This window comes from Dendrobium catenatum, unplaced genomic scaffold (assembly GCF_001605985.2).
Source record: "Dendrobium catenatum unplaced genomic scaffold, ASM160598v2 fragScaff_scaffold_323, whole genome shotgun sequence".
Lineage (NCBI taxonomy): Eukaryota > Viridiplantae > Streptophyta > Magnoliopsida > Asparagales > Orchidaceae > Dendrobium > Dendrobium catenatum.
In genome coordinates this window covers 3,172,225-3,196,886 of record NW_021318785.1, presented here as the reverse complement: position 1 = coordinate 3,196,886, position 24,662 = coordinate 3,172,225, and the positions used below count along the sequence as shown (strand labels likewise).

Sequence of the window (24,662 nt, the reverse complement as noted above, 5' to 3'; positions counted from 1 at the left end):
TATATATATATATATATATATTTTTTTTACTCCTTTAAATTTTTTTTTTTTTTTAGGGGGGGCAATTGCCCCCCCTAAGGCTCAAGTAGTTCCGCCCTTGCTATTGAGCATGGAAGATCCTACGTTGACCAACTGGAGCTATGCATATGGCTAGTGGGCATTGACCAACCTTGCGTTCTCAATAATGCCGCTAAACATAATATGTTCATCTCTGCCTAGACCTTAGTATTCTTCCCTGCTTTGTTTTCTCTGGGCTACATCTCCCTTTCTCTTTTGGGGTTAAGAACTTCCTAAGGCACTATCACTTCATGACAAATTCTTATTCCATCCTATAGAGTTCCGATTTTATTTTTTATTATGGATATTTAGTTTAATTAAGGTAAATTCATACACTTATCACACAGATCAAATTGAGTTGAGCAAATCTATGTATTTGATATCATGCCACCTCATGATAATGAAGTCCCATTGGTTAGAAGAGTCAATGAAGCATTGATGAGATCAATGCTTTCTCCTCCAATGAATAATTTTGACTAAGCTACTGATGTCCGACATGTGTGGAGCTGGAAGTGGAGTATGTTTGTTCTTATGGAAGTATGGTTGGTGGGCTTTGTCTCTACATGAGGTTGAGGTGGCTGAACGCCACGTTCTATTAAGATTTTTTTTTTGAGTGATTCTTTTATTGTTTCTTTAAATAGTTTTCATGAGTAAATTTTTTATTAAAAAGTTATTTTTTAAGTGGTAAGAAAGTCATCCAAAATGAAATATAAGTATTTCTTAAATATTTTATTTATAATAAGAATTATATAGAATCTCTTCCCGGGGATTAGTTTTATGTGACATTGATTTTTAATACCATCCGTTTGTTTGGATGGTTTTGATGAGTTGGAGACGATGTGATGTCGTTGAATTTGTCTCATTGAGACATTTATATTTATTATAATTTTATGAAAATTGAAATGATCCTAAATTTATTTTTAAAATTTCTTAATTCATAAATTATATCAAAAATTATGTATGATCATCAAATGAATTTTCTGATGGCGTATAAAAAAACTTAAAGTGAATTATAAGATAATTAGATAGCTGGTGAGTTTAAGTGCTTAAGTTTATCCCTCACGATGAGGAACTTTTATTTGGTCTGCTTACAGGACGTAGCTCAACGTTCGGCCGCCAGTAGAATCGCGCCACGCGTTCTCATTATTTACCGCGCGCTCCGACAACCCGGCCTGGAACGGACCCAGGATGGCTCGGTATTTCTCGATTTTGCTAGGTATTGCTCGATATTGCTAGGTATTGGTCGATTTTGCTCGGCAATAACCAATACCGAGCAAATACCTAGCAATACCGAGTTGTACCGAGTTTTTGCTCGGTATTGCTCTTCATAGAGCGGTATTTCTCGTTATTGCCAACCAATACCTAACAATACCTAGCAATACCGAGCAATACCGAGCAAATACCGAGTAATACATCGCAATACGCGAACATAGCAATCTCGGGTTCCGGTCCGAGTCAAGTCGTCGGGCCGAGCCGTAAAGAGTACGTAAGAGCATGTGGCGACATATTATTGGCGGCCGAACGTAACTCTACGTCCGGTCAGAGGACATAATAATTGTTCCACGATGAGTTATCTTCTCATTATCTACATCTCTCCTCTAATTCTTAGGCTTTATTTTAAACAGCTTTTTATTGATTTTTAAAGTAGTTTTCTTGTACAAAAATTTTTAATTCTAAAAATTTTTACAATAAAAAAATGTTTTAGAAAACATGAAGAAAGGCTAGAAAGCTATTCCAAACAAAATAAAAGTCTTATGAAGTTATTCATGATATTATACTATTTAGCCTTTTCCAACAACACTTAATATATAGGATAAAGACTTTTGCTTCGTTTGGGATGACTTTTTTATTTCTTTTTAGAACAGAGTAAAATGTCTGTGCTAAAATTCTGTTTTAAGAAGCAATAAAAATATGGTTCCAATGAAGCCTTTATATTATCATTGTTGTTGTTGTACTATTTAGCTTTTTGTGATTTTTCTCATTCTGAGCCTAAGTAAGTAATCATTCGAGCCAAGTCAACTATTAATTTTTTTAATTAAAATAAATTTGATTATAATTTATAATTTAAAATATATATTTTAAATAATTTAATAACTCATATTTATTTAAACCGTAATATAATCATAGCCTAAACTCTTTTTTAAATCAATCAAACAATATGGCTTACATTTGAAAGCTTCTCTGTCGTCATTTAGCCTTTGGCCCTTTGCCGTACGTTCACCATTTGCTGCATGGATCTGCGTTGCCGTGACGCGCCCTACTCTCAAATTTCAGTTTTCTTTCATTTTTTTTTTAATTAATAAGATTATTCTAATATATATTTTTATTATAATAGTATTAATTTTATTATATGGGTGTATAAAATTAATAATCTGTTTTTTTTTTCATATTTTTTATAATCCTGTTAATTTTCATATATATATTTTGGCATAATTATGTTCATGAATATTTATTAATTTAATTTTATTATTCAACAATTTATATGATTTTTTCTTCTTCTGTTCAAGATTTCACATAATAATATACACATTAAGAAAATTTCTATCAGATATTTATCTCATATATAAATATATTTTATTTTTATTGTATTTATAAAATTTTAATAGATTAATTATATTTATTTAAATTTAATAATACTTTTAATAGTTTAATTACATATTTATTTATATATATCAATATAGACTTCAAATGTTTGGGTTTATTTTTAAATTATTATTTGTGAATTTTGAACGTAGTTTTTAAGAAAATAAAATAACATATTTTATAAATTTGTCGATTATTGCGTATAAAGCCATATTTGCTTATATGGTCTTTTTTTATAAATTTTTATCACTATTTTTTCATTATGTTTTAAAAATTTTTGAAAATAATGTCCAAAGGAAATCAAAATCTCTATATATTAATCATAGCCTATGTATTGGCTATAGCAAACTCCAATCACTCTGCATCATCTTCTCTCCTTCGAACCCTACTTGACCCGAATGGACATGGACGGCGGGATGGGAGGCATGAACCCAGCTCCGGCTTCTCCGGCCATGCCCAGCGGTGGGGGGATGGGCCACGGAAGCATGGCGCACATGGCCTTCTACTGGGGCGAGCGGGCTCAGATCCTTTTCTCTGGATGGCCCGGCGATCGTGGCCACCACATCTACTTCCTCGCTCTGTTTCTCGTCGCTGCCGCCGCTGCCGTCTGTGAATTCCTCTCCGTCCTTTCCCGCCGCCTTGCCCCGCAACCATCTGCTCCGGCCACCCTACGGTCTACCTTCGGCTTGGCCCTCACCGCCATCCATACGCTTAAGATGGGATTGCTGTATTTGGTTATGCTCGCCGTTATGTCGTTCAACGTCGGCGTCTTCATCGCCGCCATCGCCGGACACGCCGTCGGGTTTTTAATTGCCGGCAGTGGCGCGTTTAAGTGGGCCCGTGGTGGTGGGCCCAAAGCTGCAGCTGCCGCTTCTCTTCCGCCTGTTGAGAAAATTTAATTATGAAGAGTCCATTGATTTCGGCTTATTTGGGACAGTTTTTTAAAAAAAATTTTAAACTAATTTTATTGTAAAAATTATGAAAAAGCTGTCCCAAATAACGCTTCATCTGAAAAAAAAAAATCTATGTTTGTAATTTGTGCTCAACTCAATTTGCTCTATTTGGGTCTTTGTCTGCGCAATTTTTTTGCTATTTTGCTTTTTAAACTTTAATTATAATTTATATTTGGTCTTTTTTTTTTCTTTCAAAATATTTTTATGTTAGAAAGATACTGTTCATGATAGTTTTATAAAATTAATTTTTCTATAATAACTTTGCAAAATAGTAAGTAAGCTATTACAAATAAAGCCTTAATATTTTGATAAAAAAAGATAGTCTGAGTTAGGCAGAAAGCAAAAATGAAATGTCAAGAATTTGAACTATTCAAGATTTTTTATAAGGGTGAAGCACAAAAATATTGATGTCATTTTAGTTAATTGTCTATGGTAGTAAATTTACTTGCACATATTTAAGTTTTATTTAGGACAACTTTTTATTACTTTCTAAAACAATTTTTTTATATATTTTTTTTTTGTTTAAGGCTTCATTTGTGACGGAAAGCCATCTCAAATGAAACTTAAGAAACTTTTGTACAATAAATCTACTTTAAAAAGTTGTAAAAAAATCATCCTAAGCAAAACCTTATTCTCAAGAGCAAGGCGTGACTATTTCTTCGAATTTGCTCGCATGCTTCAGTTCATAAGAATATCATGATTTTTACGTGAAAATCATGAAAACCACGGGGTATATCCTAGTTAAAATGATTATACTAGTATTTATTGTTGATTATAAATGAGGCCCTTCTTTTGGGAGGGAAGGCCTTGGCTTGCCCCTTGGTGGGAGTTGGAAGAATCTAGTGGCATAAGAATTTTTGTCAAGAGAGTATTGAATTGTTTGTTTGGTCGATGTAACTGGAGAGAATGTAGTTGATAATCAACCGAGATCGGAGGGACCATAGTCAGCATGTGACATCTAGGTCTGAGGAACCGTAGTGTATCAGCTGTGTATACTACATGAAAATCACTCATTACCGGCAGTTTGTTCCGGCGGTTTGTCGGCGTTCAAAAATCGCCGGAAAAAATTGCGTCGAAAACCTTTTCCGACAATTTTTTTTCACCAGCGGTGTATACCGCCGGTTAGGTTTTGACGGTCAAAACGGCGGTGACCGCCGGTTTTGTCACCGACGGCGTACTGGCCATTTAACCACCAGTATAATTATTGTCGTTATTACATCATAGACCGCCGGTACATTGCCGATGATTTTACCGGCGGCTTACTGGCGGTTCAAACATAAGGAATTGCCGGCGGTGAGATCCCCGATGTGTCGCCGGTGTACCGCCAGACACCGTCAACATACCGCCGGTATTTACTAGTGGTTTTAGTAGTTTTCTGGTGGCTTTAATTAGCCGTCTGGTATCGAAGTTTTCGGCGGCCAAACCGCTGGTTGGTCGTCGGAAACCTGTAGTATTTGAAAAAAAAAATTGACAGCCTCTCATTTATTTTATTGATTTTCATTCTAAACTCTAAATATGCATATAAAATATATCAATCTTCACAAATTTGGGCAACACGCCACTATAATCAATCACAACAATTATCACAAATATATTCATTAAAACAAATCAATAAGTGAAATCAAATAAGTTCATAACTAAGTTTATAAGTTTAATCAAATAAGTCCATAACTAAATTCAATAAGTGAAACCAAATAAGTTCATAACCAAATAAGTTTACAATAAGTTCATCGAACAAAAAAGAGTACTAATCCTCCTCCGTATCCTCGCTGTCTAGTGATGCATGTGACTGCTCTTGCTCTTGCTCTTTCTCCTTTTGATTTTCATCTCTGTAGGATTGCAGCTCTGCCTAAATCTCATTTTGAATCTTTCTCATCTCTTCTATCTCTCTCATCAATGCTGCAACCCTTTGGCTTACACTTTCTTCAGCTCCGCTAGGGTCATAAAATGCTGATGTGGATGAATTGCCCTCATAAGCATAGCCTTGCGAACCCCAGCCATATACCATCCCCCTCTGTCTTCCTCCAATAATATATGATCATGTATGGTCAGAAATATAGGTCGATCCTGAAGATGATCTCTCACCAATGGACTGACGACTTTCCCCAGCTCGTATAAAATCATCCTGTGAGAATAAATCCATAAAATATATTGATATTAGAATGAGTTTTATTATAATAAATTATATCGATAAAAGTCATCAGAAGGCCTCCATTTAATGTGACCAAATCATCTAAAGCGACTCTCTCTAATCTTATCTTCCACTGGAGCTACTCCAACCTTATCACGTATATGCTCATTTCGTATCCTATCTCTAAGGGTCAAGCCACTCATCCACCCAAGAAAAAACAACTTCATAATTTTATGGTGTCGAATGTTTGCCATTAAAAGAGATGCATAGTACTAAATTAAATGTTGCAGAGATGACGATGCTTAGGTCTGCCTCTACCTTTCTTAACATAAGTCAAATCTAATACCTCTACTTTCCTAATCGGGCCATCTGAAGGCTGTCGTTCTATGTGACCAAACCATCTAAGGCAACACTCTCTAATCTCATCATCCAGTGGAGGTACTCCAACATTTTCATGTATATGCTCATTTCGTATCCTATCTCTATGGGTAAAGCCACTTATCCACCTGAGCACCCTCATCTCTGCAATACTTAACTTAGTATTATGCTTCTCTTTTAATGACCAACATTCGACACCATAAAGCATTGCATATCTCACAACCATCTTATAGAATTTTCTATTAAGTTTGAGGGGGATTTTTTTATCACACAACAAGCTCGATTCATTCCTCCATTTCAACCATCCAACTTAAATTCTGCTGATAATATCCCCTTCTATTTCACCATCACTCTGAACAATAGATCCAAGATATCTAAAATGTGTACAATGACTTGATCGCCTAAAGTCACAAAACCCTCACTAGGCCTATTACTACTAAAAGTACACTTCATATATTTAGTTTTATATCTACTCAAGCGGAAACCTTTAGACTCTATGGTTGACCTCCATAATTCAAGTTTACCATCAACTCCCTCTCTAGTCTTATCAACAAGAAGAATATCATCAGCAAAAAGCATACAACAAGGTACATCCTCTCGCAAATATATAGTGAGAACATCCATGATTAAAGCAAAAAGATATTAGCTTCAGGCTGATCCTTGATGTAATCTAACCAAAATAGCAAAAACAACTTCAATAATAATAAAAAAAACTTAAAACGCAAACCTCGGAGGTCGGTTTCGTGCACGAGCGAGGAGCTGGGAGAGATCTTCGGCCTTGTAGTGGGGGCGAGACCTTCGTTTGGAGGACCTTTTCAGCGGCCAGAGGGACCTCGTCGGTGGCCGGAGGGTGCGTCTCGATCGTGAGAGGGCAGAGGAGACGAGGGTGAGCGTCGAGCAGGAGAGAGGAGCAGACGATGAAATGAAATGGAAGGCTCGGGACGGCTCATTTTATGGCATTTTCCAGCGGCTTTCCGGTAGTTTAAACTGCTGGAAATAATTTACTTAACACCGGCGGCTCAAGCCGCCGGTAACGCGACGGTAATATTTAATGTTGGCAGGTTAACCGGCGATTTCTGGACCGCCACTATTTCTGGCGGCTTTAATTTACAAAACCGCCGGTAAACACTGGCGGTCAAACCGCTAGTTAAGCTGTCATTATTACCGGCGGTTCTCCAACCACAGGTCTAGACCGCCGGTAATTGAAGAATTTCCTATAGTGGTATTAAATGTGTATTGGTGTGCATTAGATGTGTATCGGCTAGTACATACTATTTACTATAATACACATTATGTATTAGTTGTGCATTAGCTATATATTGGTGTGTACTAGTTGTGTATTTGATGTGTACTAGGTGTATTATAATACACAACTAGTATATACTAATACATAACTAATGCACACTTAATATATACCAATATTATAATAGTTTGTATTTTAAACCTAATTGATTTTTTTAGGAGTCATTTAAGTCAAATTTAAAAATCTTTTTCGTCATAGCACTTATATGATAGTGTTTTAATTTCATGATTTTTTTCGTAATTTTTTGGCACTGTTGCAAATTCTTAAGAAATTGACACCTGTCGGTATAAGTAGAGATTTTGGAACATACAAGTGTTTGTTTTTCAAACCAATTTCACCAATGTTTTCTAAATAAAATGATTTATTTTACGAATATTTTAATATAAATTTTGAAGCCATAAAAGAATTTTTATAAAATTTATATTGACAATTGATTAAATTATATAATTAAATAATATTTTATTAGAAATATATTATACCACTTTACAGAATCCATTAAATAAGATTTTAATTATTTTTCCTTATTCATTTCGGCAATAGAGATCTGTTAGAGGAAAGTGAATGAAAAAAGTGAGGAGAGAGAAAAATAAAATATAGTTTCAAAGATTGCAGTGCAATTTTTATCTGTCGAGCTTGTTAGGAAAATTGTTCGTCTCGCTGTAAGGAACAATTGCCCTATCTCTAATTTTAATAATTTTATATTTTTGATATTTTTTGATCAAATTTATATTTTCGTTATCGAAAAATGATGATAAGTTTGTATTGATAAAACTTTCTCTGCATAACTTTTTGCATGAAATTGATCTCGTCAAAATGAGCATTTTGATTGTAACATATTAAAATTTTAATGATTAAATTGGAAGATATGACTTTTTTGAAGTTAATGCATAATATACAAATTTGATATATTTCACTGTATTTATACATTTGTGCATTTCTTATATATATGATATTGATTTACATTATATATAAAAATATAGCATTTGCATGTAAGGAATATTGGTTGTTAACACTATAATGAATACATGTTGGCTCTTAAAATATAATATACTGCGCTAGAGGGTGGGTGGGCCTACGGGCTTTCCTTTAAATAAAATGCATGTTAGAGGTGTAATCCTAATTGTAGCTTGTAAACGATTGACCGAATTACGTCGACAGACAGAGAATGATGACTCTTAATGATGATTGAAAGACACTTAAATATGATAATTAATTAATTTGATAAGTGATAATTGATATGACTGATGACCGATTGGGAATTAGTTGGGATAAATATGTTGAAAACACAACAATAAAGTTGAAAGTCATGCATTGCTTTTCATAATTATACTCATGATAATATTTATCTGATAGTACATTAAACTGATTGACACATTGCTAGTTCATACTAACATACAATATAACATAACATACTAACATTATTCATTGGGTGATACTACTCTTTATCGTATGTCTTATTATTTGATAGATCTCTTTTGATTTCCTTGATCATATTGATTTTGTTATTAATTTTTGTTATATTTTGATTTTAGTAATATTTATTGCCCATATTAAATGATGATTAAATATTGACTATAACAGAACATATATATATATATATATATATGTTGCGTCCTGGAGTATTCGCGACGGTAGAGAAATATATAGTTTAACGTCTTAGCGTTGTACGAAGATCCAGCACACAATCAGATAAGTGAGAGGGTGTAGCATTCATAAGAGACACCAAAGTTTTTACGTGGAAAACCCCTGAAAAAAGGGGGAAAAACCACGGGGCCTGGCCCGGTTTGAATGAATCCACTAGTATTTGTAGTCGATTACAAATGAGGCCCTTCCTTAGGAGAAGGCCTTGGATTGATGTAGCAAATGTACATCATATAGATTACATGATAAGAGTTACATATACAGGTTTGTTTGGCCTGAAGGACCGTGGTCGACAGGAGACCGGAGTCGGCAGGAGACCTGGGTCAGAAAGATCGTTGTCTGTTGATGGAGGTCGGAAGGACCATAGTAGGCGACAAAGGCCTGAAGAACTGTAGTCGGCAGGAGACCGTAGTCGGCAGGAGACCGTAGTCGGCCGGAGACCGTAGTCAGCCGGAGACCGTAGTCGGCAGGAGACTGTAGTCAGCCGGAGACCGTAGTCGGCCGGAGATCGTAGTCGGCCGGAGACCGTAGTCGGCCGGAGACCGTAGTCGGCCGGAGACCGTAGTCGGCAGGAGACCGTAGTCAGAAATACCGTTGTCTGGTGATGGAGGTCGGACGGACCGTAGTAGGCGACAGTGGTCAGAAGGACCGTAGGCGGTAGGAGATAAGGAGTCAGGCTTCTGTCATTTCTCAATCCATTCTGATGTTGCATCAATATTTCAATATGGCTACAGGCTGCATTATTTTCGGTTAGCTCCCCTCTATATATATTTTTTAATTTCTTTTTAGAAAATTTGCCAATTCTTTCAATTCATACCACAAAGAAACACTTCTGCTGTCGAATCTGATTTGCTTTCCTTCTGACCCAATTTCTAATAGCTACCATAATAAGTAGAAATATTGTGTGCAACGAATCAAAGAGTGCGATTGAGAATAGATCTTGCTCATCTTAGCTACTTTTGATCTCACACACAAAAATCAAATAACTCGCTTGTGTGGAAAATCTAAACAAGGAAACGCCATGGAGCTTTGCCTATGGTCCATTGGAGTAACAGAATGAGCTATCATAATAATTGTGTGGATAACAGTTATTACAGCATCAGCTTGCAGATGTTATTGTTGATGGCGGACAATTGATGGAGGCAACAACCAACGAAGAGGAGGAGGATTATAATGGTCTCGGAGGTAGTCAAAATTCAAGCTCTGAGACGATGACAGTCTATATCAATAGCAGTTGTGATGACGACAATGAGAAATGACCAAATGAGCTAAAAAGGTTTAAATCCGATGAATAATGATGTGCAGTTTAATCCATAGTGAGAAGACTGCTGAAGATAGCCGTTTTCATTGATAGAGATGACAAATGTGAAGTTTTGGGGATATGAAGGTGTCTTCAAACTCTGCAACAGTATGTGTTTTGTTTAGACATCGGATTTTTTATTATAAGCATATTTTGTCTCTGATTCAATCTTGCTTAATATTTAATAACATCAGACACCAATTTATATTTTTAATATCTCTAAGAAGCATGCTTTGCATCAAAGTAAATAATTAATCACACTGAAATTTTCATGATCCCATTAAGAATGAAGATAAATATCATGCATTTGTTACCCATTGACTCATCATACTCCTTGATATAAAAAAATTTGTTCAAAAAATCAGGAGAGAAACGCAGTCAGCTTATGTTTCACCCTTTCGCTATTATAGAAAGAGCTGTTGGAAGACTAAGGCTTGGTTTGGAATAACTTTCTTACTGCTTCTTAAAATAGTTTTTCAATGTACTAAAAGCTGCTTCAAGAAATAGAAAAAAGCAGTTCCAAACGAAGCCTAAGATTTCATTTGGGACAACTTTCTTATTGCTTTTTAAAGTAAATTTTTAGTACAAAAAGATTTAGTTTAAGAAATTTTTTCACTACAAAATGGCTTTAAAAAATGATAAAAAAGCTACCTCAAATGAAGCCTGATCCTCTTCATGTTAGAGTCAAGGGTAATGGCCATAATCCACATGATACAAAAGTATCCAGTGGGTACATATCAGGTCCTAATGTTTAGACCAGGACAGCTTTACATATTTGTTTGATCCTATTCCATGGGGAAGATCACATGGTGACATTAAATAACTAAACTATAGAAGGCAATATATTGAATTATACTCAGGACTTAGCGCTTTGCAGAAGACCATATTGGAAACTCCTTAAAAATCTTCTTCATTGCATGCTTAAATGTACCATTGAGATCTCCACATGAGCACATGCTTTCTGGACAAAAAGCATAGGTTCTACATAAATCTAGTAAAAACTAGTGGGCTGAAACCTGAGAGAATTCATTAGTTACCATTGCCTAATTTGAATCCAGATCTTAGCTAAGGTAGCTTTCTTGTTGTCCTCTCGTTTGGTAGGATATGATGAAGATAGTTAATGAAAGGTCAAAATCAGATGGCGAAGGCTTTGCTTCCTTTCTCTTTGTTACCGTGAATGGAGCGCCTATGGTCCTTTTCCAATATAATTTGAATCTCTTAGCCTTTGCTTTTGGGGAGTTTATGAGTACGCATTGAAATGAATTGATGTATTCAATAAATGTTTAGTGTTAGACTTTCTTATGGCTAATTAAAGCAGAATTTTAGTATGAAATTTTAATGGTTCATGAATGGCCTGTTGACTGTCCAAGATTCAGGGACGTCATTAGGATAGCCGGGTTGAAATGTGTCAGTCAGCTTATGTACATTAAGCATGATCACCACCTTTTAATAATATTGGTTGAGAGACCGTCTCCTCAAATCAATACATTTCATTTTATAGTTGAGGAGATGATTAATTCATTCAGGATGTTGGTATGATTATGGGATTATAGACTGATCGATGGACCTCCATTAGTTAGACCACTGATGGTCGGATGTGGTAGACGGTGGGATTCTTGGCCGGATTGTTGAGACGGTTTACTGGGGGGTTATCCTGATCCAAAATTTATATATGGTCACACACTGAACCCTCAGAAATTTTCAAAATTTTGCAGGGTCAGGCGCATAAACAAATCTGCATGTCATTGAGGTGGTTGCGGTGGACCTATAGGCGGGACTCCTATCTTGAGTTTAACAATATGAGGTTGTGTGGGTATGTTCAAGCAGATGTGTTATTCATCATTGGATGCTTGTTATTGCAAAATACATATAGGTCAGAGATTCATCTTTAGTACCTCCCACTGGTTGAGGACATTCCTTTATTCAGAACTTGATCATCAGTGGAACTGTCTTAGCACACCTATACAGGGAGTTAGCCAAAGCAACCAGACCCAAGTGAGCTAACATTGCCAGATGTGTTCATTTGCTACATATTTGGTATTGGGAATGCATCCACGTTGGCAAATCGATGCTACATGTACCATACCCAGAGCAACTAGATGAGTGTAGCGTGGGAGGAAGGTACTTATAAAAATTTTTAAACATAATATTCAACCAACTCTAGCATATGGATTGACTTTATTGTAAATTGCTATAGATGAAATGAGCAATGAGTTAGAGCAATGTCTGCTGGAAATATCACCATGTACATAAATGAGTTAGATGGTCTTCTACAAAGTGAGGTATGGTTGAAAAAAATTTACATTTGCATTAGTCATAAAATTAAAGAAGGTTCTAACATATATTAGTTTTGATGTAGATAATATGGAAACCATATGGAGCAAGTTATCTAGCAACGTGGAGCGGTGATATGTTTAGCAGGCCAAGAAATATGGCTTGCTCGAGTTCCACTGATCAGTTGGAAGAGAGTTGAGTGAAACCTCCCCAACTGAGTTGTCCGATAGTTTGAATTTTCACCTAGTACTAACGTTCAATTGATGGTTCCAAACTACGTTAAAGTGGACGGTTGTAGAAAAGTCTGTAAAGATTGGATGATTTACCCACGATCACCTGTTGAGCATCAACTGGTAATCACTCCATTTATAGCTTTTTCTATTTATAGTTATCATCTTATTATTTTCTCTCATTTAATTACATACAATGAAACTTATTCTTTTTTTTTTTGTTGAAATGAAAGAGATCTTAGAGCCATTCTTCGGCAATATCAGTACCATGCACTGATCTCCAACAGATTGATAACATGATTGCATAATTGAATTACATGAGAAGGCAAATGCACTTAGAGGACACACGCTATCGTGAAGACTTTAAGCAAGGGTGCATTGTTTCCCCCATCAAAACAGATGATGATGCCGGTTAGTTAGATATGGGTGTTGCTCCATCCACTTATGGTGATTGGGGACCTCGTAGGAGGTATTAAGTCAAGCTATACAACAACCACGTATCATGAGCCAATATTAGAAGTGGTCTTCATGTGGGATGCACTGGGGTCCAATTGATGTTGGTTCCACTTCCCATTTCAATACCCCACTGCCCACATGAATGAATACCCCAACACAACATAATGAGGAGCAAGCACAAGTTCATTATGAGGAGCATCATGGATTATGAAATAGGCTGAATGCCATACCACGCAGGCCACATTGTAGACACTAGATTCTACCCTTTTGTGATGTATTTGTAGTAAGATTTGTCCTATTTGATTGAGTTGTTTAAGCAATGGATGAGTTAAAACTCCCGCAATATATACTAAGAAGGTGTATTCTACATATACAAGTATACAACATAGACATGTTTACTTTGACATCATAAATATAATAAATAATTAACTAAAAGACTTAGTTTTTTTTTTAATTTATTTTATTTTTAATAAGAAATAACCAAGAATATTTATATTCATTAACGATAGCTCTAATATCTATTAACTTTGGTTTTGTTAAGTGTAAAATTTAATTATTGTTAGTACGAAGAAATTAATTCATAAATTAATCTAAGTAAATAAATTATAGTAATATTATATTAAAAATTTTCAATTCACTACTTCTTTCTAAATTTCAATATAACATCTGGTTAAATAATAATAATAATAATAATAATAATAATGAATACCAATCAATAATATGTTGTACAAGATCATGTCACCTAGCCATATTGCACAAAGATATTATTATAATGAGAAAAGGATTGTATATATATCCTCAAAAAGTTGGGTCACAAATAATAAAATAGTTATTACTATCATATAGAGAAAAATTCAATACAAGCAAAATAAACGAAACTATTGAATAATGTACGAATATGCACTTGGAGTTGAGTATGAGTTGGACAATATTTGAAATGTAGTTTGAACTCGTATCGAAGGACTTCCCAATCTGCTTGATTGAAGAACTTCCTTGCCTTATCTCCAGGTAATAGCTCATTCATCTGATTCATATGGAAGTCTAAAATGAAACCTTCCTCACCTGAAATTCAAATATGATAAAGAATAACATGCTCAAGGTCAAGTGGTTACTTGATTTTTAACTTCATCAAAATGTCTACCTTGTCTTTTATCTCTTAACTCGTGGTAACGCATTTGAAGAAAGTGCAGACAAACCACATGAAAATCATGCTCGAAGAACTTTTACTCTAGATATATCCAACCCATACCGTTTAAGAATCTCCTAATATATTCACATATATACTCCTAACTTTATCATGCAAAATGCAAGCAAACATTCCCTATCTTCTCTCCATGCATGTAACACCTAAAAAATTTATTTACTTGCGCCTTTAGCTCAAGTGGAGTATCAGAATATCTAGCAACATAATCCTGCAATTGTTTGCTTGCACCATCAAACAAGTCTTTTATGGAGATAACTAATGACTTCTCTAAACACGGCCAATACATTACACTTAAAAGTATAATAAAAATAAGAACTCAACTAATAGGCAAAACAAACAACTGCACTCAATGTTCAACTCCCCTACCATATGAAGCACTTATATAGTTATATACACATATTGCAAGGAAATACACATCGACACTCAAACAAATAATTAATTTATGCAACTACATTTAATATATTACATTAAGAGCTGATTAGATATTACAGCTTTACAACTCATGTAACGTGATAGAATGCTACAAACAATAATATCAAATTAATGGCCAATGAAACAAATCATACATGATTCTATGTATTAAATAATAATTTTGCTAGTAAACCAATGCTAACAGTCCCAACATTTAATAAATGACTTTACTGAACTTACATAAAATAAATAGAGGATCCTATGCTAAAAAGAATAAGTTTAAACAAATATTCAAATTAACTGTTTATAAAAATCATAATACTTACCTCACATACTTTTGAAACATCTTTTATAAATGAGGGTTTTACATACATACCACCTTATTTCATGCTATTTACATATCTAACACCTAAAATATTAATATTAGATGACTACCACCCATAGAATAAATTTGGGTGCATGGAATGTAATATTAAAGTTTATAGGATTGTATGAATGGTAAAAATGAATTATAGGAGTTATATATTTGATATTAAAGTTGTATATGGGTGGTAGGCATGCAATATTATTGTTTTAGGTGTTAGATATGTAAATAGCATGAAAAAAGTGGTATGCATGTAAATTTCCCTTTATAAATTTGGAAAACATACTAAATATTACAATTTAATTATATTGCACTAGCTTGATGTTAATTAATGGTATTATCATTTCGATTAATCAAGTTAAATGTTATGCCAAACTGTTTTTCTTTGTCTTATTAAATTACTAATCCGTAAATTAATTTTAAATTTTAGTAATTATCTAAATTTAATTAAGATATGATTTATTACTTAAATTATTTGAATGCCTTACTTTAGCTTAAACTTGATTTAGATATTTATCCATAAAGAAATTTCAATTGAACAAAATACTTTACAAATAATTCTAACATATATAATTAATTATTAAACAACTCTCAATTTATATAATACTACAATTATTCGGAGGCCTAAATTAAGAGTGAGTGGTTTTTATATATACTGAACTTAAATTAATTTCAAATTTACATAATCTGTCAACTAATCTAAAAAATATATTAATTGAATAATAAATTTATTTATAACATAATTTCCTATTTTATAAAATACAAATAAATATTTTAATTGACTAACAAAATTATTAATGTATTACTTAAGTAAAAAATCAATAACAATTAATAATAATTGTTGCGGACTAGAAATTACGCGGCGATAGAGATTTGATTCTACGTCTTAGCGTTGAACGTATAACTAGCACACACAGAGAACACAAGATTTTTTACGTGGAAAACCCTTAAAAAATGTTTTGTTATTGCTTTACTTTCCTTTCCTCTTCCCTTCATTTTTGTCTCGCTTCCTCATACATCTCTCTCACTTCATGAGTATATCTACATCCAAATCTTTTGCAACTCTCCAATGCATTGAACTTTAAACCTCAACATAAACTCTAAGCTAAGATTGACCTCGATTGGGTTTAGGTCAAGCTGATCCAGCTCCACGTGCGAAGTGCATGGATCCATCAAGTCAAGAAGATCAAATCGACAAAATAATTGGGAATATAATGAATTTGCCATCAAATTTGCCCAACCAAGTGCTCTTGACTTGGGGCCCAATCAAGTAAAGTTGTCCAATTTGCCAAAGCTAATTTGTCAATATTATCAATGCAACTCGCCCAAACATCAAAGCTATTTGCCAGAGCTCGACGAGTCAAAATGAAGTCAATAGGCAACTTCACAAGAGTTCATCCTTACTTATAATTTGACTTGTCATCTTTATGTTATGGTTCCATGTTATTTAACACTTGCTATGTAATATTACTTCTATTGCTTAGTTGTAACTCTTCCTATACAGCTAAACTTCTTTCTAATCCTATAAATATGAGTAAAGAGAATAAGCTATGATCAACAAATCATTTGCTCCAATTCCAATATAAATGTTCATGCTATTAAAATATGAGTTATCGTATCTGATGGCCATATGAATATTTGAATTATTGAATTTATTTTTTTAAGCACCTTTTATGTTTATGGCGCTCTCAAAATTAGAGTGACTGATTTCTCATAAAATTTTCGCAATCCCTCCACTACCCCTAAACCGTGATCTCTTCGCTAACATTCAATTCACTTTCATTATTTAGGTTATAATGCAACCCTCATCCTTTATAATAATTCAATAGTCCTAGGTTATAATTATAAAGAGATAAAATATTCAAATTAACTAAGGTTTGAACCACATATTTATTGTTCAAATCTTATTGGAACTCTATATACTTCAAACATATATTTCAAATATAGAGTTCAACCATTAAGTGTGAAACTATACTTGCCACGTAGCTAAAAAATCTGTCAAAAAGAAGTTTTCATTTATACCTAGTGCGGCTGGGGAGGAATGTCAAACTAGGGGTGTAAGTGAGCCAAGCCGTCTCGTGAGCCGGCTCGAACTCGACTCGATAACGAGCTCGCGAGCCGAGCTTATCAAGCCGCGAGCTCGAGCTCGAGCTTAAACGAGAGCTCGTTTGCTAAACGAGCTCGAGTTCGAGCTCGGTGAGAGCTCGCGAGCCAAGCTCGATTGATTATTTGAATTAAAAAAATATATAAATGACCGAAGGCGGTAAAAAGCTGCAGCTTACTTTTACTTTTTTGGGGAAAGGTAAAAAGCTGCAGCAAGCTCTTCTCTTCTCCCTATATGAAAAAAATATATTTTATTTTCAATGTCTTCTCCGATGGCAAGCTCAACGGGATGACGCGGATGAGGACGACTTGCTCGAAGGCTGCCCGGACCGCCGAGGATCGCGAGCCGGCTCGAACTCGATAATAGTGGGACGAGCTTGAGTTCGAGCTCGCCTTTCGAGCTCAACTCGAGCTCGCTTTCCGGCTGACGAGCTGAGCTCGATAGTGTCAAAACTCGACTGGACTGGACGAGCTGAGCTCGATAGTGGCAAAACTCGACTGGACTGGACTGGACTTGTTTACATCCCTATGTCCAACCGGAAAGAATGGCTCAGTAGTTTCCTAAGAATATAATTTTTTAATTTATAAAAAATTATGACTAAATACAATTATAATTACAATTTAAAAAACAAAATATTAAGAAATTTTTTACAAAAAGGGAGTTGAATCTTAAGCTTAATTTTGGACAGTTTTTTATTATTTTTAAAATAATATTTTAGTATAATAATAATTATTTCCATATAAAAATTGTTTAAAAAAACAATAAAAAAATCGTCACAAATTAAACTTTAATCAGCCACGCTCTGTTCTACTTTATTTTTTATTCATCATATTGTTTATAGTTTTAGTATGGTCTATCAGTTTGGTAAAGATGAGCCTTGCAAAGTTTATAAGCGACAGCGATGCGCCGATCAGATATTTGCAATAATAAATATTTAGTACAAGGATCAAATAAGGATCAAATAAGGACAGCTTGAAGAAATGGATAAGGATGACCCCACTCTGCCTCGGCGGCACGTTCTTATCGTCCTCTCTTCCATTTGCCACTCTAAAAAGACATTATCACCCCTAACATCCCAAGTTCAATTAGGGCAGCTCTTCCAATTTCAGTCATTAATTAGCCCTTCAAATAAGTGCTACAAAAGTAAAAACTCATATTTACCTTTTTTTTTCCTCCATATATACATAAATTTGTATTTTTAATGTATTTTAATAGTTTTAAGCCTATGATTAATATACATTGTTTATTTATTTTTTAATTATGAAATTGATATATCATAAAAAATCAATTTAATCAAAGACAAAGTTAGATGCACCTACATTTTATTACTGATATTATCATAATTATTAGATTTTTTTCTATTATAAGTCCAATTTTTTTATTAAAAATTTAAATTTCTTTTATACAACTCTTCATATATTTTTTATGTTGTAATTATGCTATTTATAAAATGAATTTGGGCTTTGGCTCTAAAATTAAAAAAAAGAAAAAGAAAAAGAGAACGAGAAGCTTTTAAAATTAAATTAGTATAAAAACTCTTTTATTTTACAATTTTTTAGCCTATAATAAAATTTATTCACATGATAGCTATATAGAACCTAGAATTCAAAATTTCTTTATTGAGAAATATTATTCTGTACGGTGTTTGAACGCATATGGAGGTAAATTCAGACACGTCATATCATCGAATGCACTGTACATAAGATGACATGAAGCGTCCAGATTAATCTTCAGATGCCTCTGAATACCGTACGTTATAATTTTTCTTTTATTGAAAGCTTAATTGCTCAACTAATGAATTAAATTGTCTTTCAATATCTATTTATTGTGTATTAAAAAAAATTAAGTTCTCATGAAATGTTATCCGAAATTAATAATTTATGAAAATTAAGTAAATTTAATCCACTTTTTTTTTTTTAAATTTACCCTCCAAGTTATTTAATCCGTACTAGGAGGTACGACATGCTGGTCTTCCTTCTATTCCTCTTCCGTGCGCTTGAAGGGTGGAAGATGGTTCTGTATCTGTGTCTCTCCCCATGGTGTTACAGTAGCCGTGAACTAGCATAAGGCGCCCATGGCATTTCCATTGTGCGTTTACACCGAGAGTTCTTGTATTGGCCGGCGGCGTAGTTAAGTCTTCATTCAGCGGATTACGGTTAGATTTCCATTGTACCGTGGAATAATTGTTTGGTATGGATGCTAGTTCCCCCTGATTTACATGAAGGTTTCCTTTTCCATGGCTGCAGATCAGGTTGGCGGTATGGGAAACGCGAGCGGGAAGGCGGAGCTGGAGAACGGCAACGGTGGCTTTCCGGCGGCGAGGACGGACGGCGATGCGTCGAGGTTTGCCGGGGTAGGGCAGTTGTCCTCGGTGGACTCAATGGCGGAGACGCCACCGCTGAGCCCTCTTAGGTTTAGATCTCCTTTCCTCTTCGCGCCTCAGGTGGGTTCTCTTTCTTTGGTTGACATCAAAGATTATGATCTGGTTTTTCAGTAAATGCGCTTTTTTTTTTTCACATTTTTGCAGCTTGACAGGATTGATTATCTTTCTTTCTGGAATTTCGAAGGAAGTAATGCATTTTTTTTTTCAATTTCACATCTTGTTAGGGAATTTTCGGCGTATATAAGGTGTTTGAAAGAAGAAATAGTTTGTCAATACCCGCCATACTCAAGATGATGGGTATTCAATTTGTTCACAACGACCAGGGATTTTAGAAACTGGCTGTGCATGTTCTTCGTGTAAATATATAAGAATTATTAACTTTTTTTTACTAAATCCATGAAACGGTGCCTATGCCTTTAATGTGAAGAAAGAAGTAGGAGGGAGAAGACCCGTGCACATCATATTTAACGACTACCTAGTCGGATAGATCATGAACACTGTCAAAGTAGTCAATACGACTATTTTGAGTCTTATATAACATGTGGTGAATAACAGAATAAGTTCTCACCGGTCTTAAGATTTACTCCCTCACATGGAAGGAGTGCACCAAATTACCAAAATAACTTTAAATTTCACAAATAATATGAGGATTACAAAAAGATGCCAAACATATATATGTCACTATGGATTGGATAATAGCAGCTTAAAGAAACTTCAAATCACTTTGGATGGCATGAAATGAATTTACTTGAATTTAAGCCTTAGGCCCCTATTATATAGGTCCAAAAGATAACTCTTGAGTATCTTATATAGTTATATGCATGAATTAAACTAAAAAATCCTAGCCTTAGGTTCTTTTTTGTGACAAGATTAGACTAGACTCCAAGAACTTTAATCGGACCATTGCAAAACATTTAGTGAAGATTGCGTAAAACATTTAGTGAAGATTGCGCCTTTTATTGCGCAATTTAGTGAAGATGTTATTTAGAATTTTAAAGCATGATATTTGAACAAGTACAAAGGGTTTATGGCTCTTGGTGGATTGAATTTAAGGAAGAGAAATAAGGAATATGATGTTTGAAAAATTTTGTGTTTGACATCTGCGTTTAAAGATTAGTGTTTGAATTTCTTATTTGTTTTAACAAAAAAATATAAAATAAAAATAAAATTATTATTTAGACGTTTTTAAATAATACGCATAACGAACGCACAAAAGATGCATAATACACGCACACATTACGCAGTTAATTTTATTTATCAAATTCTATTAAATGTTTTAATTAATATCTATCATTGTTTTTACAAATACTTACATTAAAATGATGAGGAATATGTTTAACACGTTGAACTTAAATTTGTTATTACACATTAGAAGCACGCACAAAAAACGCATAGAGTTCGCATAATACATGCACATAAGACGTATAGAGTACGTATAACACACGCACACATTCTATTAAATGTTTTAGGTTACTTACATTTTGTATAGACTGAGGGGCCGTGATATGAATAATAATTTTCGTTAGCTGTGGACTGATGGGTGACAGATATGATTGGGAGGGTTGGTTGAATTTTTATGAGCCATTATTTATAATTTATTGCTCACTATTGTTCAACATTAAAATTTTCACTATATAATGCGGGAACGCTTGCCTTATGGTAACGCATGATTTTTTCAAACAGAAGTAATGAAGGCTTGACAGAAGGTTTGATTTTTTACTTCAGAGCTTAGTCTAAGGTTGCTGTTAGATTATGATTCTTTTGAGGACGAGGATAAATAAGTAAATTTCAAAATTAGGTAATCCTTAGTCTCAAATGAATCACAATCTACCAACAGCCTTAAATTTCGCTCTTAACTCTTAAGTAAAAAATCTTACCTTCTATTAAGCCTGCATTACTTCTGATTGACAATCATGTCTAAACATTAAAACAAGCTTCTCTTGTAATTATTTTGATTTAATATTTTTAATATAATGTACATAGGTTCTCTTGTAAAATTGTATTTGTTATAAATGTTCTTTTAATTTATTCTTGTGTTTTTTATATTGTACATAGTCATTAAAATTGTGTTTATCAAATTCTATTAAATGTTCTTTTAATTATTTTTTATTTTTCAAAATACGCAATGTTCATGCAGAGAGTATGCACATCATACGCATGGTGTGCGCATTGTATACCCATATATTACGCACATCATACGCATAGATTACGCACAATATAATATTGAACACATCCAGTACACTTACTATAACCAGAAAATCATATGTTTTATTAAATATTAATACAAAATCATACATTAAGTTACAGCTGCTCCAACTGCTAATTTACAAATACTTTAGAAGAAGTTTTACAAAATACGTAGAAAATACGCATAGATTACGTCTTACACACGCAGTATATACACCTTAAATATGCAATATAAACGCATAAAATACTCACAATATGAAACTAAATACATCCAGAAAATTTATCGACGGCTCGACATTATATAATACTGAACACATCCAGTACGCATACTAAATGTAAAACCCCTCCAAAGCTATTTTTTTGAGTGCTGTTAGTCCCGGACGAACTGAAGAAAATTGTGAAGAATCTGTCAATTTCGTCTGTACGAACCTGGAAGGGTCAGAACGAACCGTCAGAACGAACCAAATAGAGAGTTTCGTCCAGGGATGAAGAAATTGGAATTTATTTTCGTCCGGACGATTTGAGTTCAGAGAAGATCGTCTCGAGACGATCGGGACATCGTCCGGGACGATCCTGCTTAATAAATATCTAAATTGTGTCGTTTTTGAAGAGAGAGAAAGTTCAGGAGAGAGAAAAACGAAGGGACAAGAAGAAAAGTGAATTTTTGGGCGACTTCGACTCGTTTTCGTCCGTCATCGTAGTTGAAAAAGTTGATCGACTCAAGGTATGACACATTCGGCCTTTCTCAATTTTCAGAAATGAGAATTTTGACGACTTTTCTGTCTCGATTTTTATTTCCGTTAGCGAATAATTGATTTTATTTCGCACTGATAAATGTTTTACTGCGTAACTTTTGATATGTTTCTGAGATGATAATTGTGCACGTTTTGAGTATTTTCTGGAAGATTTTTACCAGATATTTTGAATTCTGTGACGTTTTAATTGAATTGCAAGTTATCAGGATGTTGAAAAATATTATGTCAGTACAATGAAAGTTTTATAATGTTGTTGTGAATATTCTGTGATAATTTGGTAAATTTCTGAATCTGTGAATTTTGTGTAAATTCCGTATACTGCCGTTACGCCGCTGATTTTTTGTATGAATTCTGATTTTTCTGAATTGATACATTAAATGAATTGAAGTGTTTGTATGCTATCAGAAGGGAGTTATAAGGGGCCAGGATCCTTTGAGATTATGTCTGTGTCAGGGAAATTTGAAATGAGCTCTGAAATTTGAAAATAAGTTATGTTCCGGAATTCCGAATATCTGTTCTGTTATGTTCTGGTGCTATAAGCACAAAGGGAGGCATAAGAGGCCAGAATCCGTTGAGATTCTGTCAGTGTCTGTGAAGGGAGGCCTAAGGGCCAGAATCCGTTGAGATTATGTCAGGGTCGGGGAATCTGATACGAATTGTCTGATATGAATGTGATTTTATCTGATTTCTGATTTTCGTACGATTCTGGTTATTCCGTACGATTCTGTCTGCTCTGGGACATGAAAGCTTTATGATATCTGTTATGAACTCTGATTTGAAATGACTTCAGTTTTTTGTATCAGTTGTTTGATTTCTGTTGATCAAGTATCTGTTCTGTCTGTTCTACGATTTTCGTATGACTATTTTCTGATGTATTTTCTGATATGAATTTCTGACTATTTTGATTGGTGAGTGATGTCTTGCTGAGCTGTTATCTCATCTTTGTTTTTTATATGGTTTTCAAGTTCTGGGAAAGGAAATGAGGTCTTGGACTAAAAGTTCTGTCTGATTTGAGATTAGGTATTTTTGTACTTTTGGTTTTTGTACAGTCATGATTTTTCTGTTCTGTTCTGTTATTTCTGTCTGAAGCCATGGATTGTATTGTATATGATTGTTTTGATGAAAGAAAAGATAGATGAACTGTTATGTATTTGTATGTTTATAATAGCTCTGTGTTTTTCTGTATATTTAATATTTGGAAGAAAGTCTGAAACAAATTCCAAAGGTAGATCCTGGATTTTCAATGGTTGTGTTGCGACCCGATGCGAGCGGGATCCATCCCGGTCGGGTTGGGTCGTGACACTAAACCCTAAATGAGAGTTGCTCTCTTAACCTTTTGCTTAGAGATTTCTTCTACTGTGAGTTTGGTTGCTATCTTCTCTGTCCGACCGGCGGCCGCTTCTGTTCGAGGCTGCTGTCTCCTCCGACCTGCATCAGGTCATAGAAAAGATTAGTAAGAACTCGTTCTCTTTCTATTTTTGCTCAATCAGAATGGTAAGAAATAAGGATAAAGCTGCATCAGGTCATAGAAAAGATCCAGTATGGAAACATAGCACTCAGGTGGATGTAGGAGGCAGTGATAAAACATGTCTATTTAAAATACAATTACTGTGATAAAGTTATGAAAGGTAGTGTGACTAGGATGAAGGAACACCTTTCAGGTTCTTACAAAAATTTTGCTCCATGCTCCAAAGTTCCTGATACTGTAAGGGATGAGATAAAGTCATACATGAATAAGTCTACCACATCAAAACATCTTGCACAGAAGCAATTTGAGGACATAGTTGATGTTGGATCTTACTACGGGAGTAAGTGCAGCGTTAGGGATTCATCTTCTTTTATGAAACCCATTTCATCTAGGAGTGCTAGAGGGTCTATGAATCATTATATAGTTGACACATCAGAGGATAGGCCTTCTACTACACAGAAGATGGCCCCAAAAAATGCA

The 24,662-nt window shown here is 34.4% G+C and overlaps 3 protein-coding genes across 4 annotated transcripts in view; 2 read left to right on the top strand and 1 right to left on the bottom strand.

The window, feature by feature from the left end:
• The window catches only part of LOC114579345, a 5,482-nt gene extending 3,234 nt beyond the window's left edge, over positions 1-2,248 (bottom strand). The window contains exon 1 of the mRNA XM_028693583.1: positions 2,225-2,248. Coding sequence (XP_028549416.1) covers positions 2,225-2,248 — 24 coding nt within the window. The remainder of the gene's footprint in view (positions 1-2,224) is intronic.
• A 775-nt stretch (positions 2,249-3,023) lies between these two features.
• On the top strand, positions 3,024-3,539 carry LOC110093254 (copper transporter 6-like). The gene has a single exon (XM_020818084.2). It carries the CDS (start codon positions 3,039-3,041, stop codon positions 3,537-3,539), a length of 501 nt encoding a protein of 166 aa, XP_020673743.1. The 5' UTR covers positions 3,024-3,038.
• A 15,813-nt stretch (positions 3,540-19,352) lies between these two features.
• The window catches only part of LOC110093258 (SNF1-related protein kinase regulatory subunit beta-1), a 27,555-nt gene continuing 22,245 nt past the window's right edge, over positions 19,353-24,662 (top strand). Inside the window, exons 1-2 of one of the 2 annotated variants that reach the window (XM_020818088.2) lie at positions 19,353-19,544; positions 19,636-19,832. In XM_020818088.2, coding sequence (XP_020673747.1) covers positions 19,650-19,832 — 183 coding nt within the window. In that variant the 5' untranslated portion in view covers positions 19,353-19,544; positions 19,636-19,649. The remainder of the gene's footprint in view (positions 19,545-19,635; positions 19,833-24,662) is intronic. The other variant, XM_020818087.2, reaches the window with a different exon arrangement.